Source organism: Marmota marmota, unplaced genomic scaffold (genome assembly GCF_001458135.2).
Source record: "Marmota marmota marmota unplaced genomic scaffold, marMar, whole genome shotgun sequence".
NCBI lineage: Eukaryota > Metazoa > Chordata > Mammalia > Rodentia > Sciuridae > Marmota > Marmota marmota.
The window spans coordinates 5,484,514-5,504,408 of NW_026000305.1; the positions used below are offsets into that span (position 1 = coordinate 5,484,514).

The 19,895-nt window shown below is 33.1% G+C and overlaps 1 protein-coding gene across 1 annotated transcript in view; it reads right to left on the reverse strand.

Annotated features, from left to right (window-relative positions):
* Nucleotides 1-13,332, reverse strand: part of LOC107156043 (sodium/hydrogen exchanger 2-like) — a 53,554-nt gene extending 40,222 nt beyond the window's left edge. The window contains exons 1-3 of the mRNA XM_015502099.1: nucleotides 13,080-13,332; nucleotides 9,597-10,060; nucleotides 8,824-9,074 (exon numbers count right to left, since the gene is read on the reverse strand). Of these exons, the coding sequence (XP_015357585.1) occupies nucleotides 8,824-9,074; nucleotides 9,597-10,060; nucleotides 13,080-13,332 (968 nt within the window). The remainder of the gene's footprint in view (nucleotides 1-8,823; nucleotides 9,075-9,596; nucleotides 10,061-13,079) is intronic.
* Between the last annotated feature and the right edge of the window lie 6,563 nt (nucleotides 13,333-19,895).

The window sequence follows — 19,895 nt, forward strand, 5'->3', positions numbered from 1 at the left end:
TATATATATATATATATATATATATATATATATATATATATATATATTATTGCTTATAAATTATAATATATAAAATAATAATATAATATATATATATAAATATATATATAAATAATATATTAAATAATAAATAATATATATATATATATTATTGCTTATAAATTATAATATATATAATTGCTTATAAATCATAGATAATTCATAAGCACTTCAATTCACCAGTTGAAAAATAAAAATACCAACCAAAAATAAAATTTGCCTAGTAAAAAAATTTATAATGAACCAAGTGTTTTTCAGTGTGAAGAGAAAAATTAAAGCCACCAGTCTCAGGAGCTCAGGAGACTCTTATCAGTCTTTGCATAGACAAGCCACTCAACTGGAGAAAGGTCACTGTGATGCAGTACTTTATGCAAATATATTCATGGTCCCATTGCCTTAAGAAAGGGAAAGGAAAGGAGAGGTACTGGGGGATGCAAGTGACCAACTTATATTACCCTATTGTGTCAAGAGCCATCCCTGGGCTATTTGTGGTCTACATTGGCATCACAGCCTAGTGAATAGGAGAATCTGGTGTCTGGAAATTTCCAGTTGAAATTTCCCAGACACATTGTGAGCCCTATTCAAGCTCTGCCTGGTCCCACAGAGCATTGGAGATAGGGTGATCTGCTGCAACCACACAGCCTCTCAAAGATGGGTGTGACCTGCCAAGATGCATATCAACCTGCTGACTATGAGACATCACAAAGCAAAATTCCACCCCTGAAACCATATTCTTGCTTTTGATGTACCCCCTAAAATAAACCACAGGAGCCATATTTTAATTTTCCAGCTCCAGCTCCTGTGTGGGCTGGATCTATCAGGCGCTCTACTTTAAAACTATAATTTTGATTCTTTGTCTTTTGTTCTTCACTAATTATTTCTGACTTATTTTCTCCAGTGGCTTATAACCTCCTGGGCAGGAAAAAAGACACCCTGGCAAGGTACTAGAAGCCTTTCCATACTATTGTGTGTATGTATGAATACATAACAACGAATCTCACTATTGTTCATAATTATAATGCACCAATTCTAAAAAAAAAAAAAGAGCACCAAAAAACTGAACAGTGCCATGTGCTGCTCTGAAATTGATAAGCCTTCTCTTCTGTTTTGTAATGGATTTTTCACCAAGCTTCTTTTATGCTACATAAATATATAGAAAAATTCCGGAAAAGATCTTCAACAAAATATTACTTATAATTTTATCTGTTTGAACATAAATAATTTGTTTTAAAATCTGAATTTTCTGAATATTTTAAAATGAGCATGTGTAAGTAACATATTTAAAAAATGAAAATTCTTTTCAGTTACTTAGTACAACCCATATGTATTTCTCAGCACTATAGATAGACTTAGCATATTGAAAGTCTAGAATAAAGAGAAAATCTGGGAGACAGAAAAGAGTAAGATATCTGTTCATTACATTGAAGAGAATACAAGTATCACATATTATTATAGGTGAAAAGGAAAGAGAAAATAATAATGTACACATTGAGCTATCATAAAGGGTTAGATATTTTGAAGAGTTCTTTATATCTCATTTGATATTCACGACAAGGGCACATAGCTAATAAATAGTAAATATGGGACTTAAAAATCTGTTTAGTTTCAAGTCCTATGGTCTTAACCACTACCCTAATACTACAATTCCTACATTTTTCTCTTAGTTTAAAAAAAAAGTTCATCACATTTATAATAAATATAATGTGTAATGTTCTATTTTTTCAAACATAAAACATAAACACAAATTTTTGTGCAATTGTTGTTTCATTTATAGGAAAATATTCTTCAACTCTCCTAATTCTAACATCTCCAGACATATCCAGTTATTGTTTATGGGACTTGATCTCAAGAATACATACTTACATGCATAACGGTGCATAAATTATAGTCAAATCAGTTGACTACAAAGACAACTACTAATTATAATTTATTTATAACACAAAACAATCCATGGTCCTCAGCCACACTTCAGTTTTCTAATGAATTAGATATGAGAAGTCTTAAAATTTTACATTTATTAATGAGATACATTCCAAAGTCTATTATTTAGAATGTGAAAATGTCAATATTATGAATGGTGATTGTACTTCCAAACAGAAAACCTTTTGAACCCAAAACATAGCTAATAAGTCATGCCAGACTAAGCTATACATCCTTTCAACTAGAGGTTTTTTAGTGTTGGATGTGGAAGTTTTGCCTTTGGTTTTATTAAATGAAAAACTAGACTGGAGCAAAACATCAAATGGTTTTGCATCATCAACCAACTTCATCTCCTCTAGACATATTATTTTGTCTTTTTGTATCACACAAATTGAAGATCAATTTGGAAGTAAAGATGACTATTAAATATTTTCCCTTTGATTACACTTAAATAATTGGCTCTAACCTTAAAGATGTATGTGTTTAATCTAACAAATTCACTTTTAAAAGACTTCTACAATCCTTTTTATCTCAGTCTGAGAAAGTTGAAGAATTACTTAAATATTTTATTTATTTATTTATTTAAGTTGGGGGGATTGAACCAAGTAATGCTTAACCACTGAGCAACATCCCTGGCCCTTTTTACTTGTCTTTTATTTTGAGACTGTGGCTCATTAAGTATCTAAGGACCTCACTAAGTTGATGAAGCTGGCCTCAAACTTGGAATCCTTTTGCCTATCAGCCACCTGAGCCCCTGGGATTATAGGTGTATGTCACCACACAAGATTTTCATTAATTTTTTATTGAACTTTTCTTCCCTATGGCATTTTAGCAATATATTTCAAGAAAACTGAAGAGCTAACCACCTAAGGCCAATAAGAATTATAACAATTACAAATTCTTTTTGAGTGGCAGTTTTTATGAAAAGTATTTTTGTAAATAATAACTACTCATAATTTACTGAGTTCCTTTAGGAAATTATAACCTTGAAAATAGTTTCATAAAATCAAGCATTTCTACTTTAAGTAGTCTCTTTCTACCATTCTAGTTGCTCAACTCATTCTTCAACCACCTTAAATGTTTGTGAAGTCTGCATCACTCAGAATTCATTTGCAATTATAATATGACTTTTATAATATCTGTCCTGCTTCATAGTTGTTCATATGGATGCTTCTCATTCTCATTCCCCAAAAAACATTCACTAATATTCATCCTGTATAGTAGGCAGGATTCATGTCACTTTATGGACATTAACTTTCAATCTTTAGAGCAACTGCATCAGTTAGGCATTTATTTAAGCCCATTTTACAAATCAGAGAGATTAAGTAACTTACCTAAAGTTTGAATAAGAATAAGAGCAGGGATTTTCACTTACATCAGTCTGACTACATAACTTAATGATTTAACAACCACACTATAATTTACCACCTACCACCCATTCTTCTCCACTGCATTCATACAGGTCTCCACCTTATTCATTTCTATATGACCAGCTTCTGATATGGTGCCTCATATATTCTAAAAAACTGCCCATATTAAGGTGCTAAATGACTATTTACAAAGCTCATTTTGGTCTAGATAAGGGACTCAAATTATCTGAAATGAAAGGTCAGTTTCTGTTAATAAAAATAAGAATTACTAGAAAAAAGTGGAATAAAAATGAGACATACAAAATACAAGTCCCTATTGATTATTGTGTTTAGCAGAATATTGGACATTGTAAAAATTATCAATTTCTATAGTAACCAACAGTTTATAGACCAGCAGATGTTCATGGGCCACAATTTAAATATCACTGACCTAGATAAAAATGAAGCATTTCACACTGTTAAAACACATTTAATTAGCTTATTAAAATCCCTTTTTGCAAAAGTCACAGCATGGCACAAACTCTAGATCATTCACAGGGGAAGACGTAGAATCCAAATAAGATTTTAAAAAATAAAAATCATAAACATCTTCTTCTCATAATAGAATTAGTTTTGTTTTTTTATGTGCAAGCTTAATTTTTATTATTTTCTTGATGGAAATTTTTCAAGAGTCTTTAAGCCTAGACACTGAATTTTAATTAAAGTTTCAAGTATTGATTTGCCATAGGAGTAAAAGAGTTTCTCAGTAATTAAATTCCAAAATGAAAGGTCATGTCTGTCATTGACTCATTACAGTTCTCTAAGAAATTCACATTAACTTCTTCCTTAAGTAGAGATTTCTTAAGAATGTCACTACTCACTTCCTAGATATATTTCTCTATAGAGCAAGCTGTGCATGATTCATTGAGGCATGATTAACACAAGTAACTCATTTTACAGAAGTGGTCTCATGATGTCTTATCTAAAATTCCCCTAGTCATTTATGTACTCTTTTTTATAATCTTTCAAAAAGTGACAACTGAGGGTCCACAAGATGTAAGTTGCTACAGCTCTTATTTCCTGTATTATTCTCAGTAAAATGTAGTGATTCTTTCCTGAAAACTGTGTTGGCATTGCAATTCCAGAACTGAGCAAGTTAGGTGAACCACAGAAACTTTCCTGAAGACTCATCCAGCAGAGCCTATTCTAATCTTGGAAAATTTGAATTAAAAAGGGGAATTGGGGAGGAAGAACAGTTGTATCCAGGGAGCAGGAACAGACTACCTGTTTGTTTGTTCATTGATTAAGTATACAAGTATCTTTCAGCTAGGACAAAGGACTGTAAGATGGATAGGTTTCATCAATTTCAAAGGAAACAAAAATATTTCATATTCTATAATTCTCTTGATATCTTTAAGAAATAAACTCAAACTTTCTATGCTTATCATTAAAATGAAATATATGCTATAGCTAAAATTTCTGATTTCATTTATTTTGAACAAGGACTTAACTTAAATTTAAGCTTAGTATTTAAGTTTTGAAACTAGTATAGAAAGTACTTATCTGGAAGCTTCAGGTAATGGTGGTAACAGTTGCCAGGTAAAGACATCTATATGTTGGTGGGATAGAAGACAAATTCCTTCCAAATGTGAAAGAGCTCTTAGCTCCACAGACACATAGCATTCCACCATTTCAGCTAAGAAAGTAGAACATCTAGTAGATTCACACAGTTAGAAAGCTAAGCAATGTCATGATAAATTATTGAAATGACATTATATAGGGTGTTTTATACTGCTTTGTATAACTTTCTTGGATAAAATATTATCATATAGTAATACAGATGAATTATGCAATTTACCAACCAATTTAGTTAAAACTCATCATAAATGAGGAGACCTAAGATAGAATATTCTTAAATTCAGGGCTTTGATTTTGTAGTTCACTTTAAATGAACAATAATAACTTCAAAGTGTATTTGTGATATTACAATAATACTGCTTGTCACTACACAAAACATCGTTCTGAATCCTAACGTTCTATTGGATCCTCTTTCTTCCATAACTTATGCATTTTTTTTCTTTTGGTCAGAAGAAGAAAATAAGAATATAAAAAGAGCACCCTTTTGGGATACTGGTGTAGCTCAGTGGTAGAGTACTTACTTAGCACGTATAACGTCCTTGGAATCCATCCTCAGAGCCACAAAATTTTTAAAAAGGAATTAATTTTGAGTATTTTAGCTACAATTACAAATTCAGTTTTAATTTTAATATAATTTTTTTAAATTCACGAATAGAAATTATAAGATTATTACAAAAAGTAATTTTCTTTAGACACAATAATCATTTATCTATAGATGCTTATGAGAAAACAATATGAGAAATTTGCCTGCTGCTTTCTGTACTATAATTTTTATATAATATTATTTGCAGAGCCAATGAATAGTGTACTTCATTAATTATAGTTTTTAAGGTTTTTTATTATTTTTTAATTTATTTTAATTAGTTATACATGAGAGTAGAATGCATTTAAGCACTATGAATAGAAGTGATACAAGACAAGAAGAAGTGTCAACCCAACCTTTAAATAACAATGACGACTATTTTCTGAGAGTCTCAAAAACAATGTTAGACAGAAGTGGTTGTTTGACCCAACCACACTTAATTAACAAACATTGTTCTCCTACCTACACTAGTAGGCAACAATAGCAAAGTAGCAGTTTTCTAAACAAAATACAGACCTATTTGAAACCTGGGAAAGCAAATTCATATTTTTGCCAAGCTTTCAAAAAGGTAACAAAAATATAATGGTGATAAAAAGCATATTTTCAAGTTTCTAAATGAAAATCCAAGCTTGATTGTTAATCTCAAAAAAGTACTAATATAAACAGATGTATATATTCAACAATATAATTTTTATTGTAATAAAACCACAAAATTTTAGCATAAAATTTAAATATAGCAATTAATAGCACTGATGGGTAGAATTTTTATCAGAGAAAGTCCCAAGTAGAAGGTAACTTGTTATAATAAAATTTATGTTTGAAATATCAGTACCTGTGGACTTATTGACTCCAGAAGTAATGCATTATTGAAAAGGAACAAAATTAGTTCCAAATGGATGCAATATACTACTGTTAAAAGCAGCCATCATTAAGAATGGATACTTTATAGTCTTGGGCTAAAAACAGTGCTCAACCTCACAAATCTCCTACTTGACTTTTAATTACTTTTCATGCATTATGCTTTCTTCCTTTCTTCCACCCTCAACATATTCACACAGAAATCAATGATGTTATTGACCATTCTGAGAACTAATAATCTTTTAAGTAGGAACTGATTCATATGCAACTCATTTCTGAAAAAGCAATCAATTCTTGAATGAGTGCAGGTGTTTTCATGCCTCTTTTCCAAATTATTGGACAGTGGAATAAAATAGAAGGAAGAGAAATCTTCCCCAAAGCAACATTATATCTATGATTGCTGCATGCTTAACACAGTAATCCAATCAACAAATAACAATGACAAAAATTATTTTTTATATTTAAATAGCACTCAGTTAATATACTATATTTATTGCAATCATACTGTAAAATAGATATTATCATCCACATTTAACAGATGAAGGAACTAAAGCTCAGGAAGTTTGGGAGAAGCTTTTCTGTTTCCAACACATAAAAAGAAAAAATTTTAATTTTTGAAATATATTTTATTTTTAAATCTATGAATTGACTGTTACTTAAATTATTCAATCTAAATTATGCATTATTATTATTGTATTTAATTGTTTGTTCATCATCATCTATATGCTATGGTCTGTAGGTGACCAGTGCATCAGTGCTCAATTTCTTAATCAGTATTTTCAGCCTAACTAATTTTCAAATTAATAATTTGAAATTAATAATAAAAAATAATGTCTAAGAAAAGCATTTTCTTAAATATTTTAAATCATGTTTGTGCTGTTCTTGTTCAACTACATTCAAAGTAATTACAGTAAATACAGAGATTAATATATAAACGCAATTTGCTTATTTTTAAAAAGGGTATTAATACAACTTTTAAATAAAAATTCACCTAAAGTCCTATGTTAAAATACCTAAATAAAAATTTAAATTATTTAAATGGATTTTATAAACCTATCTCCAAAGAAATTAAGGATAGATCTTTTTTCCATTATCTTTTTCAGTCAAAATAAAAAAAAGATTATAAGATCATAGCCCGAAAGGATACTTGTAATCATAACTGAAAATAAAGGTTCTACATTTAAGGAAGTTAAGCTTCAGGATATTTCAAAGGAAGCAAGTAGATTTGGCAACATTGTTTTTCCTAGGATTTATTCTTTCAAGACTCAACAGAAACCTGCCAACAATCTCCATATTGCAAAGTTTTGTGAAAGCCTAGTGGCTCAAAAGAAGGAAGCCACTTTAAAAATACCATTGTAGAAGCTCTGAACAATGCCCTGAATTAGAATTAAATTTAAATTGTTTCATTCAATTCCACACATTTCTTAGCTCTTTTTACCTGTCTTTCATAAAGGGTAAAGGCAGACAATAAAACAAAAGACAATTGAAAGCCCAAACTACATCTCTTAACAATTTAAGGTAAAACCACCCAGGTCCATGATAGAATTCTTACTTTCAATTTAGAATATTTTCATTTAAAACGAACTAATTCTAGTCACATTACCATGACATTTATTATTCACAGCAAATCCTTTTAAACCCTAGAGTAACCTAGAGGCATTAGTTCTTTGGAAATTAATTTAAATCAATCTTTTCAATTTTTTCTATCTAAGCTTCTGGAAAACCTGTAACATTTTATTTAAGTATTTCATTACTTTTTTTCCTAATATTTTAAATGGGTTGATCTATCTAAACCTAATGCAAAAGCACTTATATGCTAATACTGTTCATGTGAACATTCAGCCTTTGCAAGTTAACTATTAAACATGTAGGATTATCATCACTGGTTAGTGCCAATGATAGATAATGGAAAAACAGCATACACTGTATAGTTTACAAAAGAAGTAATAAAAATATTCTTTGTTATTGCAGAAAGTTCACCTATGCCAGAACAGTAAATGTCAAACTTACTTAAGCGATATGCTGTCTAACTACACCCAGGACTGCTATTATGCTCAGGCACATCAAATCTATTAGGGAAATGATTCACCCCTTCAAAGATAGAGAATTGGCTCAGGGAGCTCCATGTCCATAAAATGAGGGATTCATTTTGGTTTTCCAGCCAACTACTTCAATATAGGTAAAGTAGTTGAGGTGTAGCAATTTAACCTCTAGAAGGAGCCCATAAACTTGGTCCCAAAATAAACTTAGAGTACTGTGACTAAGTGACTCTATTAGAGGTATCAGGAAGAGAATAAAGGGAGCATCCTGTTCCCATATCTAGGAAATGGAATTTTCTCGATTTCTGGTATAAAATGAGACTCAATCCCTAAAAATATAGGTAAATAGATACATAGGCAGACAGACAGACAGATCAAGTCTTATCCAGATACTTACGCCACAATCCCTGAGAGATGGAACATTTCTGCTGTCAGGTAGGAGAGATAACTATATAAAAAGACAAAAAGGGGTTCAATGACCCGGATGGTCTTCGTAAAACGTGTGGTAAAGGCAGCAAACATTCCAAACAGGAACCCAATGAAAACTCCTCCTATTCCAACCAAAAAGAATTTTCCCATTGCAGCCAAAATATCCACGAGTTTGATAGATGGCATTTCATTGAAAGACTTGAACAGCTTATATAGTACCTGCATAAGAAAGATTACAGCAAATCTATCAATTAAAAAAATCCCAAATTCTACCCTATCTGCCCTTCTAACTTGTGAGTTACTCAACTTTGAAGTTCTATAACTCCTAATGCCATTGAACATAAGTCATTAACAGGCTTACCCATATCAATATTTCTACAGATCACAGATCACCATCCAACTATACATGATTATGTTCGAAATTTTTCTGATGTTCTGTGAAGACAGCTTTCATGGCTAAGATTTTCTTAGTTGGCATGACTAAAAAGATCATGGCCTGCAGAAGATTTATCTCACTTTTCAACTAGTAAACTAATAGAAGATAAATACAGGGTCAAGGAAGTCTTGTCACTTTCTAAAGCATATTTGTGACTGTTAAAGCATATTCTTTAAATTTGTAGACTTACTTCTAGAATTAACTTTCTCAATTATGGCCTAAATTAGGACTTAATTCTAAATTTCAGGGGTGATCTTAAGGGAACTTAATTCATTGCCCAGAAATTCCATGCCTAAAATACTTACAACAGTAACAGCATCATTTAGGAGGGATTCTCCAAATACCAAAATATGAAGTTTCTCATTCACGTGTATTTCTTCAAATACAGAGAGAACAGCTACAGGATCTACAGCAGCAATCAAACTACCAAACCAAAGATTATGAAGCAATGACACATCTTGAAGGTTGAAGTACTTCACCTGACATAGGCCATAGAGAGAAAGACCAATTCCAAATGCATTCCACATGGTTCCAACTACAGCATACAAGAGAATGGTTCCTATGTTCTCAAAAAAGGGCCGACTGGGCATAAAATACCCTGCCTCAAGGACTATTGGTGGGAGTAAGTACAGAAAAAATATATCACTGTCCATTATTGGTGGGGATTGATCATTTAAACTATAAATTAGTCCTCCCATGATGAGACCTACGAATATCAAGAGGCAGCTTTCCGGTACAACAGTGGGCATTTTATTATAGACGTGAAATCCTGGAAAAGAGAGAAAAGATACGAGTATTACAACATCATTATCAATCACCCCCATATGTCCAACGTCCTTCTAGTCAAGCCTCATGATTTCAGGAAAATAGCTTCTTAGTCATTTCACATTTTTCATTTTAATAATGTCTAAAAGGTGCAGATGCATGGACAAAGACATTTATCTCTATAAAGGAAAAATATTTGCTAGTAGAATAATGGCACTCACAGTTAAAAAGAGGACAATAATTCATATGTCTACCAGATCATTTTCAAATGTAGATGCATATTTTAAAATACACACAAAACGTGTTACCAGCTAGATATGTTCTTCTATTCTTCTCACAATCACAGTGATATACATCAAATTATATATAGTTGAGAACCATAATTTTAAAAATTTGTTAATTGATTAAAAGTAATCTGTTATTTCCATTATGCCATGCTGTTTCCCTATACAGAATGATTTTTTTCTTCTTTATATTGAAATAATTTGAAAGTTCCTCAGAGTACAAATGAAGTCTTAGTTCTACAGCCCATGGACCCACACATAAAATATGCTCAGAAAATATTTGCTGAATTAATTAATTAATGCTAACAATGGAGATTTTTGTTTACTAAACTTATGCCCAAATTATTTTCCTGAAATGGTGCAATACAATCCTATTCAAACAACTGTAGATGGGTTACATAACAGAGAACTAGGAGCTGATTTTTCTAAAAGCACTGACTTGTCATTTGGGACTGCAAATGCCCAGTGGGTAGCTAAAAGCAGAATAATGCTTGACATTTCTGCCTTCATTTTGTACCTGTCTTCAGATTCCTGATGGGCTCTGCACATAGTCATGTTAATCATTTAAAGAGGGCTCATCTAAACATTGGTAATACATGGTTTATCAGCCCTAAGTTTACATATCCTACTTCAACCCCTTTTAAGACTGAGAATACCAAGGTAAAAGGTATTTTCAAGATTTGCAGGCACATTCCACTGTCAGCTTTGCAGATCACCTGGATTGGCACCTAGAAGTCTTCAGTCATTGCCCTACATCTTCTAAGAAGATCACAACCTTGCAAATAGCTCACCACATGATGAGACTGCACCCCTAAACAAGAGCAATCATCTCATGGGAGCCAAATTTCCCTCATCCAGGATCACATGTCTCATAGGTAAACATTTTGAGAATCAAATGGAGATTGCCACCTCAGGTAATAAGTACTTCATCAGAGCAACCTCATAGAACTATAATAATCAGACCACAGTTTAACCAAGACTGCTTAATTATACATATCTTTCATCTCCACCTGACTCAATTCTACTTCTATTTAAAGCTAAAGTTCATGTAAGTATTCCTCAGTCTTTAAAAGGGATGAAGTAGGATAGGTAAACTTAGGGCTGATAAACCATGTATTACCAATGTTTAGATGAGCCCTCTTTAAATGATTAACATAACTATGTGCAGAGCCCATCAGGAATCTGAAGACAGGTACAAAATGAAGGCAGAAATGTCAAGCATTATTCTGCTTTTAGCTGCCCACTGAGCATTTGCAGTCCCAAATGACAAGTCAGTGCTTTTAGAAAAATCAGCTCCTAGTTCTCTGTTATGTAACCCATCTACAGTTGTTTGAATAGGATTGTATTGCACCATTGCAGAAAAATAATTTTGCCAAATGTTTACTTACATGAAAACTTACATAAAATCCTTAATCTCACTTTGCCATCCTGATATAGCTATACTGATTGAAGTTCCTTTCCCACTTTTCACTACTAGTTTATCCATTTGATTTGGGGGGCAAAGGATGAGACCTGATTCATTGGGCCCCCAGAGTCAGACATTCAGTTTTAGGTAGTAACATTTGCCCTCTTGTCCTCACATTAATATTTACTTATACATTTTTGCTATCAGTATAGCTAGTACTGAAAAATATAAAATATAAAAGACCTTAACTATACACATATGAAAATTATTGTCACCCAAGATAATGAGTATTTCTGATCAAGAAGGCAGCAGATGAGCATTCTAGTTCTGCTCCATAAACATGGCAAATTATCTTTTCTCTCTAGCCTTCAGATATACTATCTGTAAAAGAGAATGGATGAAAAAATGGGGCTGGGATAAGAATGACTTCTGAGGTTTTTCCTAGCTTGGGCAATCATGCTATGAGTCTTTGGATCTTGTATATATCATAATCAGTCAATATATTTTGTTAATACTGAAACTACGTTTATAAAGTAATTTAAACATTGTAATGCTAAACATGATTTATTTGGGAACTAATAAACTTGTTTTAAAATAACAAAATTCTGTAGGATGCCATATTTGCCTGGCATTGTTTTTGGTTCTGAGCCTATAAAAAAGTAATAGTTAATAATAAACACTTTGAACTTTTAAAGGGCTCATAATTTTAACATTACCAAGGTAAAAGCCAGATATATTATAAAAGAACATAAAAGAAATAACTGAACTCCACTTAGGAAGTTTATAATACTAGTAATTCAGGGTGTTCCTATAGTTTAAATATGTTAAAAAATTTTTCTGTTCTATTTGTTAGGCTTCTCTTTTGTGATCACCCCCTAAAATGCTAAATGGGGGTAAAAAGGAATTTCTTTTTAAAAAGGAGATAATCTACCTGGAAAATATAACAAGCTTCCTATGAGGGGGGAAAAAGGATACATAAAGACTGAGGCCAGTTACTGTCTAGAATCAAACTAATAACATTCACCTGTTCTTCTTTTAGTGTTATACCATCTCCACATATCCCTTGAACAACTGCAACCCTTTTCATTCTATACCAGGCTGGGCTTATTCCCACCTTCAGCTTGGAGACCACCACCATAATCTGGATATAATCACTTTCAAGTGGGGATTTATCTATAAATAAAAGATCATTCTGGAAGGCAGCAGGAGGCAAATGTTCCAGCTTGCTTTCTCCAGTATTTCAAGCAAAGAGCACCTTTCTTACCATCCAGAAAAGCCCAAAGAGTTCCTATCAGAAAACTTTATGGGAGAGCCTTAGGCAGTCCTTCACTTACCTATCTTTGCCAGAGAGGCTAACATAATCCAAAGTGTGATCTCAAAAGGGACCTGCACATGCTGGTAATCCAGGGAGAAGAGGAGTGTGTGAGCCGACACCACTGAGTCATTATCCTGTGTTTCTTCTGGCTCCCAGCTGCCATTGTCTGTCTGCGGGTCCAGGTGGTGCTGCATACTATTCCCGAAGGTTCCTAGAAGCTGGGAGCAGAGCTGCCCCAGCAGCAGATGCAAGAGCCCTAGCCCACAGGCCATCAACAGCTCTGCGAGCTATGCTTGCTAAAGCAGTTTAATATTATCTCCAGCCTCTCCTTCTCTCAAATGTGGTTTGCTGTCTCTAACCCTTAGACCCACTGCCTAGCACTTAGTAGATCAGTGAACACTCCAGCAGCTCCCTGGAGTCCCTGCAGATAAATGATAGGTTGCAATACCCTGGAATGAGATTAGAGCCAGGAGCCTGCAAAGGGAGGGTGCTGGGGGAAATGATTGATTGACATGGAAAAAAAAAATTTAACCTCAGTCCTAACTCTCAACTAAGGGAAACCCCTGAAAACTAGATTCTAGCCACTTAAAAATTTATTTTCTTACCATGAGATTTCTTTATTCCCTGTAGATCTGTAAAAAGTATTCAAGTGGAACTCCTATACCTCTTGAGGTCTATCAAGGTGTCTGCACACAAGAAACCTAACTAGCATGCTTTGGGCAGGAAAAACCTAAAAGTAGCTTAGTTTGCTTTAATAGAGAGAGTGGAAGGATTGAAAAACATTAATCAGCTGCTCCTAAAAATTCTAGGAAAAATAATTTTCATTATTCTGAGTATATGGCAATGTACTTAAGAACAGGGCAAAGAATATTATTTTACTATAATTCCTGTAATCCATGTGATGTCTTTTGATAGAGATTTCAAAGCCAAGAAATTTGTGCTCCCACTTTCAACTCATGGGAATTATGCTCCTTTAATTTCCTTGTCAAATTATTCAGTTTTCATTATGACCAACATGAACTGGTTTCATGAATATAAAACTTAGTGATATTTAATCAGTGAGGCTGACCTCTTGAATAGTTGCAAATCTGTATTATCATGACCTTTCCATTTTTCCCAGATTTATTGAGGTTTAGCTGAAAAATAAAAATCATATATATTCAAGGTATATACTACATGATGTTTTGATATTTATACATTGTGAAATGATTTCCATAATCAAGCTAATTAACATATCCAGACACATACATGCATACACTTATGTACTATGGCATGATAACAGAGATAATGGATTTTGCTTACTACTATTCCAACTTTTACTAAATATTTGTATTTATTTTACATTACTATAACTGTATCTTTAGCTTCTAAACTTAAACCGAATGTTTTGCTTAATGTAAGGATATTTGAAATAAAGCAATGCTTTCTGGAGGTACTCAATGAAAAAAAAAAAACACAGGAATTTGTGATGGATATTTTATTTTACTGTAATTCCTGAAAGTTATGTGTGTGCTTTGAGCATTATGACAATATAAATATATGTGATACCAGGAAATTTATGCTTTCTTATTTTCTGCATGATCAGAACACTGCTAAATTACATGGTAAATATGGGGAAGTATTTTCCTAATTTTTTTTATTTTTAATAAACATAAAATTTACCTTCATCAAGAAAGCTAAAGATGCAGACAGAGAGATAAGGAAGAGGAGGGTAGAAAAGAGGAAAGAAAAAAGGATGAAAGGAAAAAAGGAGGAAGGGAGAAATATCCAAAGTAAGTAAATAAATATTTCATAAAATAAATGCCTTAGTGTTAACAACATGCTTGACTATTCACAGAGAACATGGGTAATTAAAATATGGGAGCCTTAGGCTATTACATAAATCAATGACCCAATTTTTTCTTAGCTGCCTAAATACCATCCAGCCTAACAGCTAATGATAAATCAATGACCCATTTTTCATCAAAGAGGGGAAAATTTGGAGACAAAGACTCACCAATGCATATGGTTTTGATTTGTCCACAGGAAGTCTTTATTGAAAAGTAGTTTAGTTTTTAAAAGTGAGGCATTTTTTTCAAACCTAAGAACTTAGTATTATATTCTCTATAAACTTTTCAATTTGCAATTTCACTTACCATCAACCCATACCGAACATTGAGCTATTCACTTTAGTTTTAGAACAGACCGCTAATTTGAAACTGACCACTATTCTAAGTAATTATATTCTAAGATTCCATTAGGCCAAATTCTGGAGTAATCACATCAGGCATGGAATATTCAATATTTATGTACCTTTTTATCTAGGTCTAGCCTTTTATGCCAGAATCATATAATGTTATCCTTTTAGGATATGTGGAAAGTCATTCATGCATGATTAGAAAAATATCTTTCCATTCCTTGTTTTTATAGATGTATAACTTACATTTAATGAATATATAGTTTTACATTGCTCAGTTTGATGAGTTTTTGACAATTAATATGAACCTTTATTAGCTACCACCCAAAAGTAAATATAGAACCTTTCTCTCATACTTCTTTTAAGCTATTCCTCACTAACCCCCAGGCAACTACTGTTTTGATTGTGTGCAACATAGATTGTTTTTTTCCAATTCATGAACTTCATATAAATTGAATCATACAGTATGCACTCCTTTGTGTCTAGCTTCTTTTATTCAGCACACTACCTATAGAAATTATCCATATTTTTATGTGTACCACTAGTTTGATCCTTTATGGCTGAGATGGATTCCATTATGGACATATGCAAAATTTGTTCTTACATTCTCAAAATGATGGATATTTCAGTTGTTACTAGTTTGAGGTGATTCTTTAAAAGGATGCTATGAACATTGTTGAATATAATGTGTATGCTTGCATTATTTCATTTTTACAATTTTTATGCTTTATTGAGATAAAATTTATATGACAAAATTGCACACACTTAATGTATGTATTTTGATGAATATGCATATATGTGTATATCCATGATAACATCACCACAATCAAGGTACTGAGATTACCCATCACTTTGAAAATTTTTCTTATATTCTTTGGATGTGTGTGTTTATATTTGTGTATGTGTTTGCATTTGTGTGTGTGTATGCACATGGTGACAACAATTAACATGGAAAGCACTGTATTAAGATACTTATTAGAGAACAATATCATATTGTTAATTTTATGTCATACGTTGTACAGCAGATCTCTATAATCTTATATAACTGACACATACCTGTTGAGCAACAACTCAACATAATCTTCTTGCCCAAATGCCTAGAATCATCATTCAATTTTTTGCTTTTACATCTACTTAAATACCATTTAGAAGTAACATAATGAAATATTTGGTCTTTGTTACAAAATTATTTTATTTAGCATAATGTCTTCTGGAGGCACCCATGTAATGACAAATGATATTATTTGATGAAAAATAATATTCCATTGTACATATATATCACATTTTCTTTTGATATAATTATAATTAACACATTATTTGTACCAACTAATGGGTTTTACTGTGCCATTTCCATATGTGCGCGTATTGAGTTTTGATCATATCCACCATCTTTTCTTCTATACTGTCTTCCTCTCCTCCTTTTGTCCTCACCCTCAAGCACCCTTCCAACCTTAATAATTCTTCATCTACTTTCAGTTCATCCTTTTGTTTTGCTTTGATTTTATTTTCTACATGTGAAAGAAACCATGTGATTTCTTTGCTTTGCTGAACATGAGACTTCCACTTAGATCCAGTTTCCAGCAAATAACAGAGTTTCATTTTTCTGATGAGCGAAGCACTATTGTGTATATATACCATATTTTCTTTATCCACTGTCTGTGTGCACTGATTGCTGATTCCATACCTTGACTACTGTGAATACTGTGGCAATAAATACAGGCATGCAAGTATCTCTTTTGTATGCCTACTTCATTTCCTTTAGATATATACCATGGTGTCATATAGTTAGATCACAGATTTGTTCTACTTTTAATTTTTAAGAACTTCCATACTATTTTCTATTTTTTGCAATTATCTTTTAATTTTTTATTGATTTTAAAAAATAAATGACAGTGGAATGCATTACAATTCTATTTTTTTTTTAGAGAAAATTTTTGATATTTATTTTTTAGTGGACACAACATCTTTGTTTGCATGTGGTGCTGAGAACCGAACCCGGGCCGCACGCATGCCAGGCAAGCGCACTACCGCTTGAGCCACATCCCCACCCCCAAATTACAATTCTTATTACACATATACAGCACATTTTTTCATATCTCTGGTTATATATAAAGTATGTTGACACAAATTCATGTCTTCATACATGTACCTTCGATAATGATGTCTATCACATTCCACCATCCTTGCTAACCCCTGCCCCAACCCTTTCCCTCCCACCTCTCATCCCTGTTAAATGTTAATCTTCTTCTCATGCTCTTCGTCCCTACTCTGTTCTTAGTTACTCTCCTTATATCAAAGAAGACATTTGGCATTTGTTTTTTAGGGATTGGCTAGCTTCACTTAGCATAATCTGCTCTAATGCCATCCATTTCCCTGTAAATTCTATGATTTTGTCATTTTTTAATGCAGAGTAATACTCCATTGTGTATAAATGCCACATTTTTTTTATCCATTCGTCTATTGAAGGGCATCTAGGTTGGTTCCACAGTCTTGCTATTGTGAACTGTGCTGCTATGAACATCGATGTAGCAGTGTCCCTGTAGCATGCTCTTTTTAGGTCTTTAGGGAATAGACCAAGAAGGGGAATAGCTGGGTCAAATGGTGGCTCCATTCCCAGCTTTCCAAGAAATCTCCATACTGCTTTCCAAATTGGCTGCACCAATTTGCAGTCCCACCAGCAATGTACAAGTGTACCCTTTTCCCCACATCCTCGCCAGCACTTGTTGTTGTTTGACTTCATAATGGCTGCCAATCTTACTGGAGTGAGATGGTATCTTAGGGTGGTTTTGATTTGCATTTCTCTGACAGCTAGAGATGGTGAGCATTTTTTCATGTACTTGTTGATTGACTGTATGTCCTCCTCTGAGAAGTGTCTGTTCAGGTCCTTGGCCCATTTGTTGATTGGGTTGTTTGTTCTCTTATTGTCTAATTTTTTGAGTTCTTTGTATACTCTGGATATTAGGGCTCTATCTGAAGTGTGAGGAGTAAAGATTTGTTCCCAGGGTGTAGGCTCCCTATTTACCTCTCTTATTGTTTCTTTTGCTGAGAAAAAACTTTTTAGTTTGAGTAAGTCCCATTTGTTGATTCTAGTTATTAACTTTTGTGCTATGGGTGTCCTATTGAGGAATTTGGAGCCCGACCCCACAGTATGTAGATCGTAGCCAACTTTTTCTTCTATCAGACGGCGTGTCTCTGATTTGATATCAAGCTCCTTGATCCATTTTGAATTAACTTTTGTGCATGGCGAGAGAAAGGGATTCAGTTTCATTTTGTTGCATATGGATTTCCAGTTTTCCCAGCACCATTTGTTGAAGATGCTATCCTTCCTCCATTGCATGCTTTTAGCCCCTTTATCAAATATAAGATAGTTGTAGTTTTGTGGATTGGTTTCTGTGTCCTCTATTCTGTACCATTGGTCCACCCGCCTGTTTTGGTACCAGTACCATGCTGTTTTTGTTACTATTGCTCTGTAGTATAGTTTGAAGTCTGGTATCGCTATACCGCCTGATTCACACTTCCTGCTTAGCATTGTTTTTGCTATTCTGGGTCTTTTATTTTTCCATATGAATTTCATGATTGCTTTCTCTATTTCTACAAGAAATGCCGTTGGGATTTTGATTGGCATTGCATTAAACCTATAGAGAACTTTTGGTAATATCGCCATTTTGATGATGTTAGTTCTGCCTATCCATGAACAGGGTATATTTTTCCATCTTCTAAGATCTTCTTCTATTTCTCTCTTTAGGGTTCTGTAGTTTTCATTGTATAAGTCTTTCACCTCTTTTGTTAGGTTGATTCCCAAGTATTTTATTTTTTTTGAAGATATTGTGAATGGAGTGGTTGTCCTCATTTCCATTTCAGAGGATTTGTCGCTGATATACAGGAATGCCTTTGATTTATGCGTGTTGATTTTATATCCTGCCACTTTGCTGAATTCATTTATTAGCTCTAATAGTTTCTTTGTAGAGCCTTTTGGGTCTGCTAGGTATAGAATCATATCATCTGCAAATAGTGATAATTTAAGTTCTTCTTTTCCTATTTTGATGCCTTTAATTTCTTTCGTCTGTCTAATTGCTCTGGCCAGTGTTTCGAGAACTATGTTGAACAGAAGTGGAGAGAGAGGGCATCCCTGTCTTGTTCCAGATTTTAGAGGGAATGCCTTCAGTTTTTCTCCATTCAGAATGATGCTAGCCTGAGGCTTAGCATAGATTGCTTTTACAATATTGAGGTATGTTCCTGTTATCCCTAGTTTTTCTAGAGTTTTGAACATAAAGGGATGCTGTACTTTGTCGAATGCTTTTTCCGCATCTATCGAGATGATCATATGGTTCTTATTTTTAAGTCTATTGATGTGGTGAATAACATTTATTGATTTCCGTATATTGAACCAGCCTTGCATCCCAGGGATGAATCCTACTTGATCATGGTGCACAATTTTTTTGATATGTTTTTGTATCCGATTCGCCAGAATTTTATTGAGGATTTTTGCATCTAGGTTCATTAGAGATATTGGTCTGTAGTTTTCTTTCTTTGAAGTGTCTTTGTCTGGTTTAGGTATCAGGGTGATGTTGGCCTCGTAGAATGAATTTGGAAGTTCTCCCTCTTTTTCTATTTCCTGAAGTAGCTTGAAAAGTATTGGTATTAGTTCCTCTTTAAAGG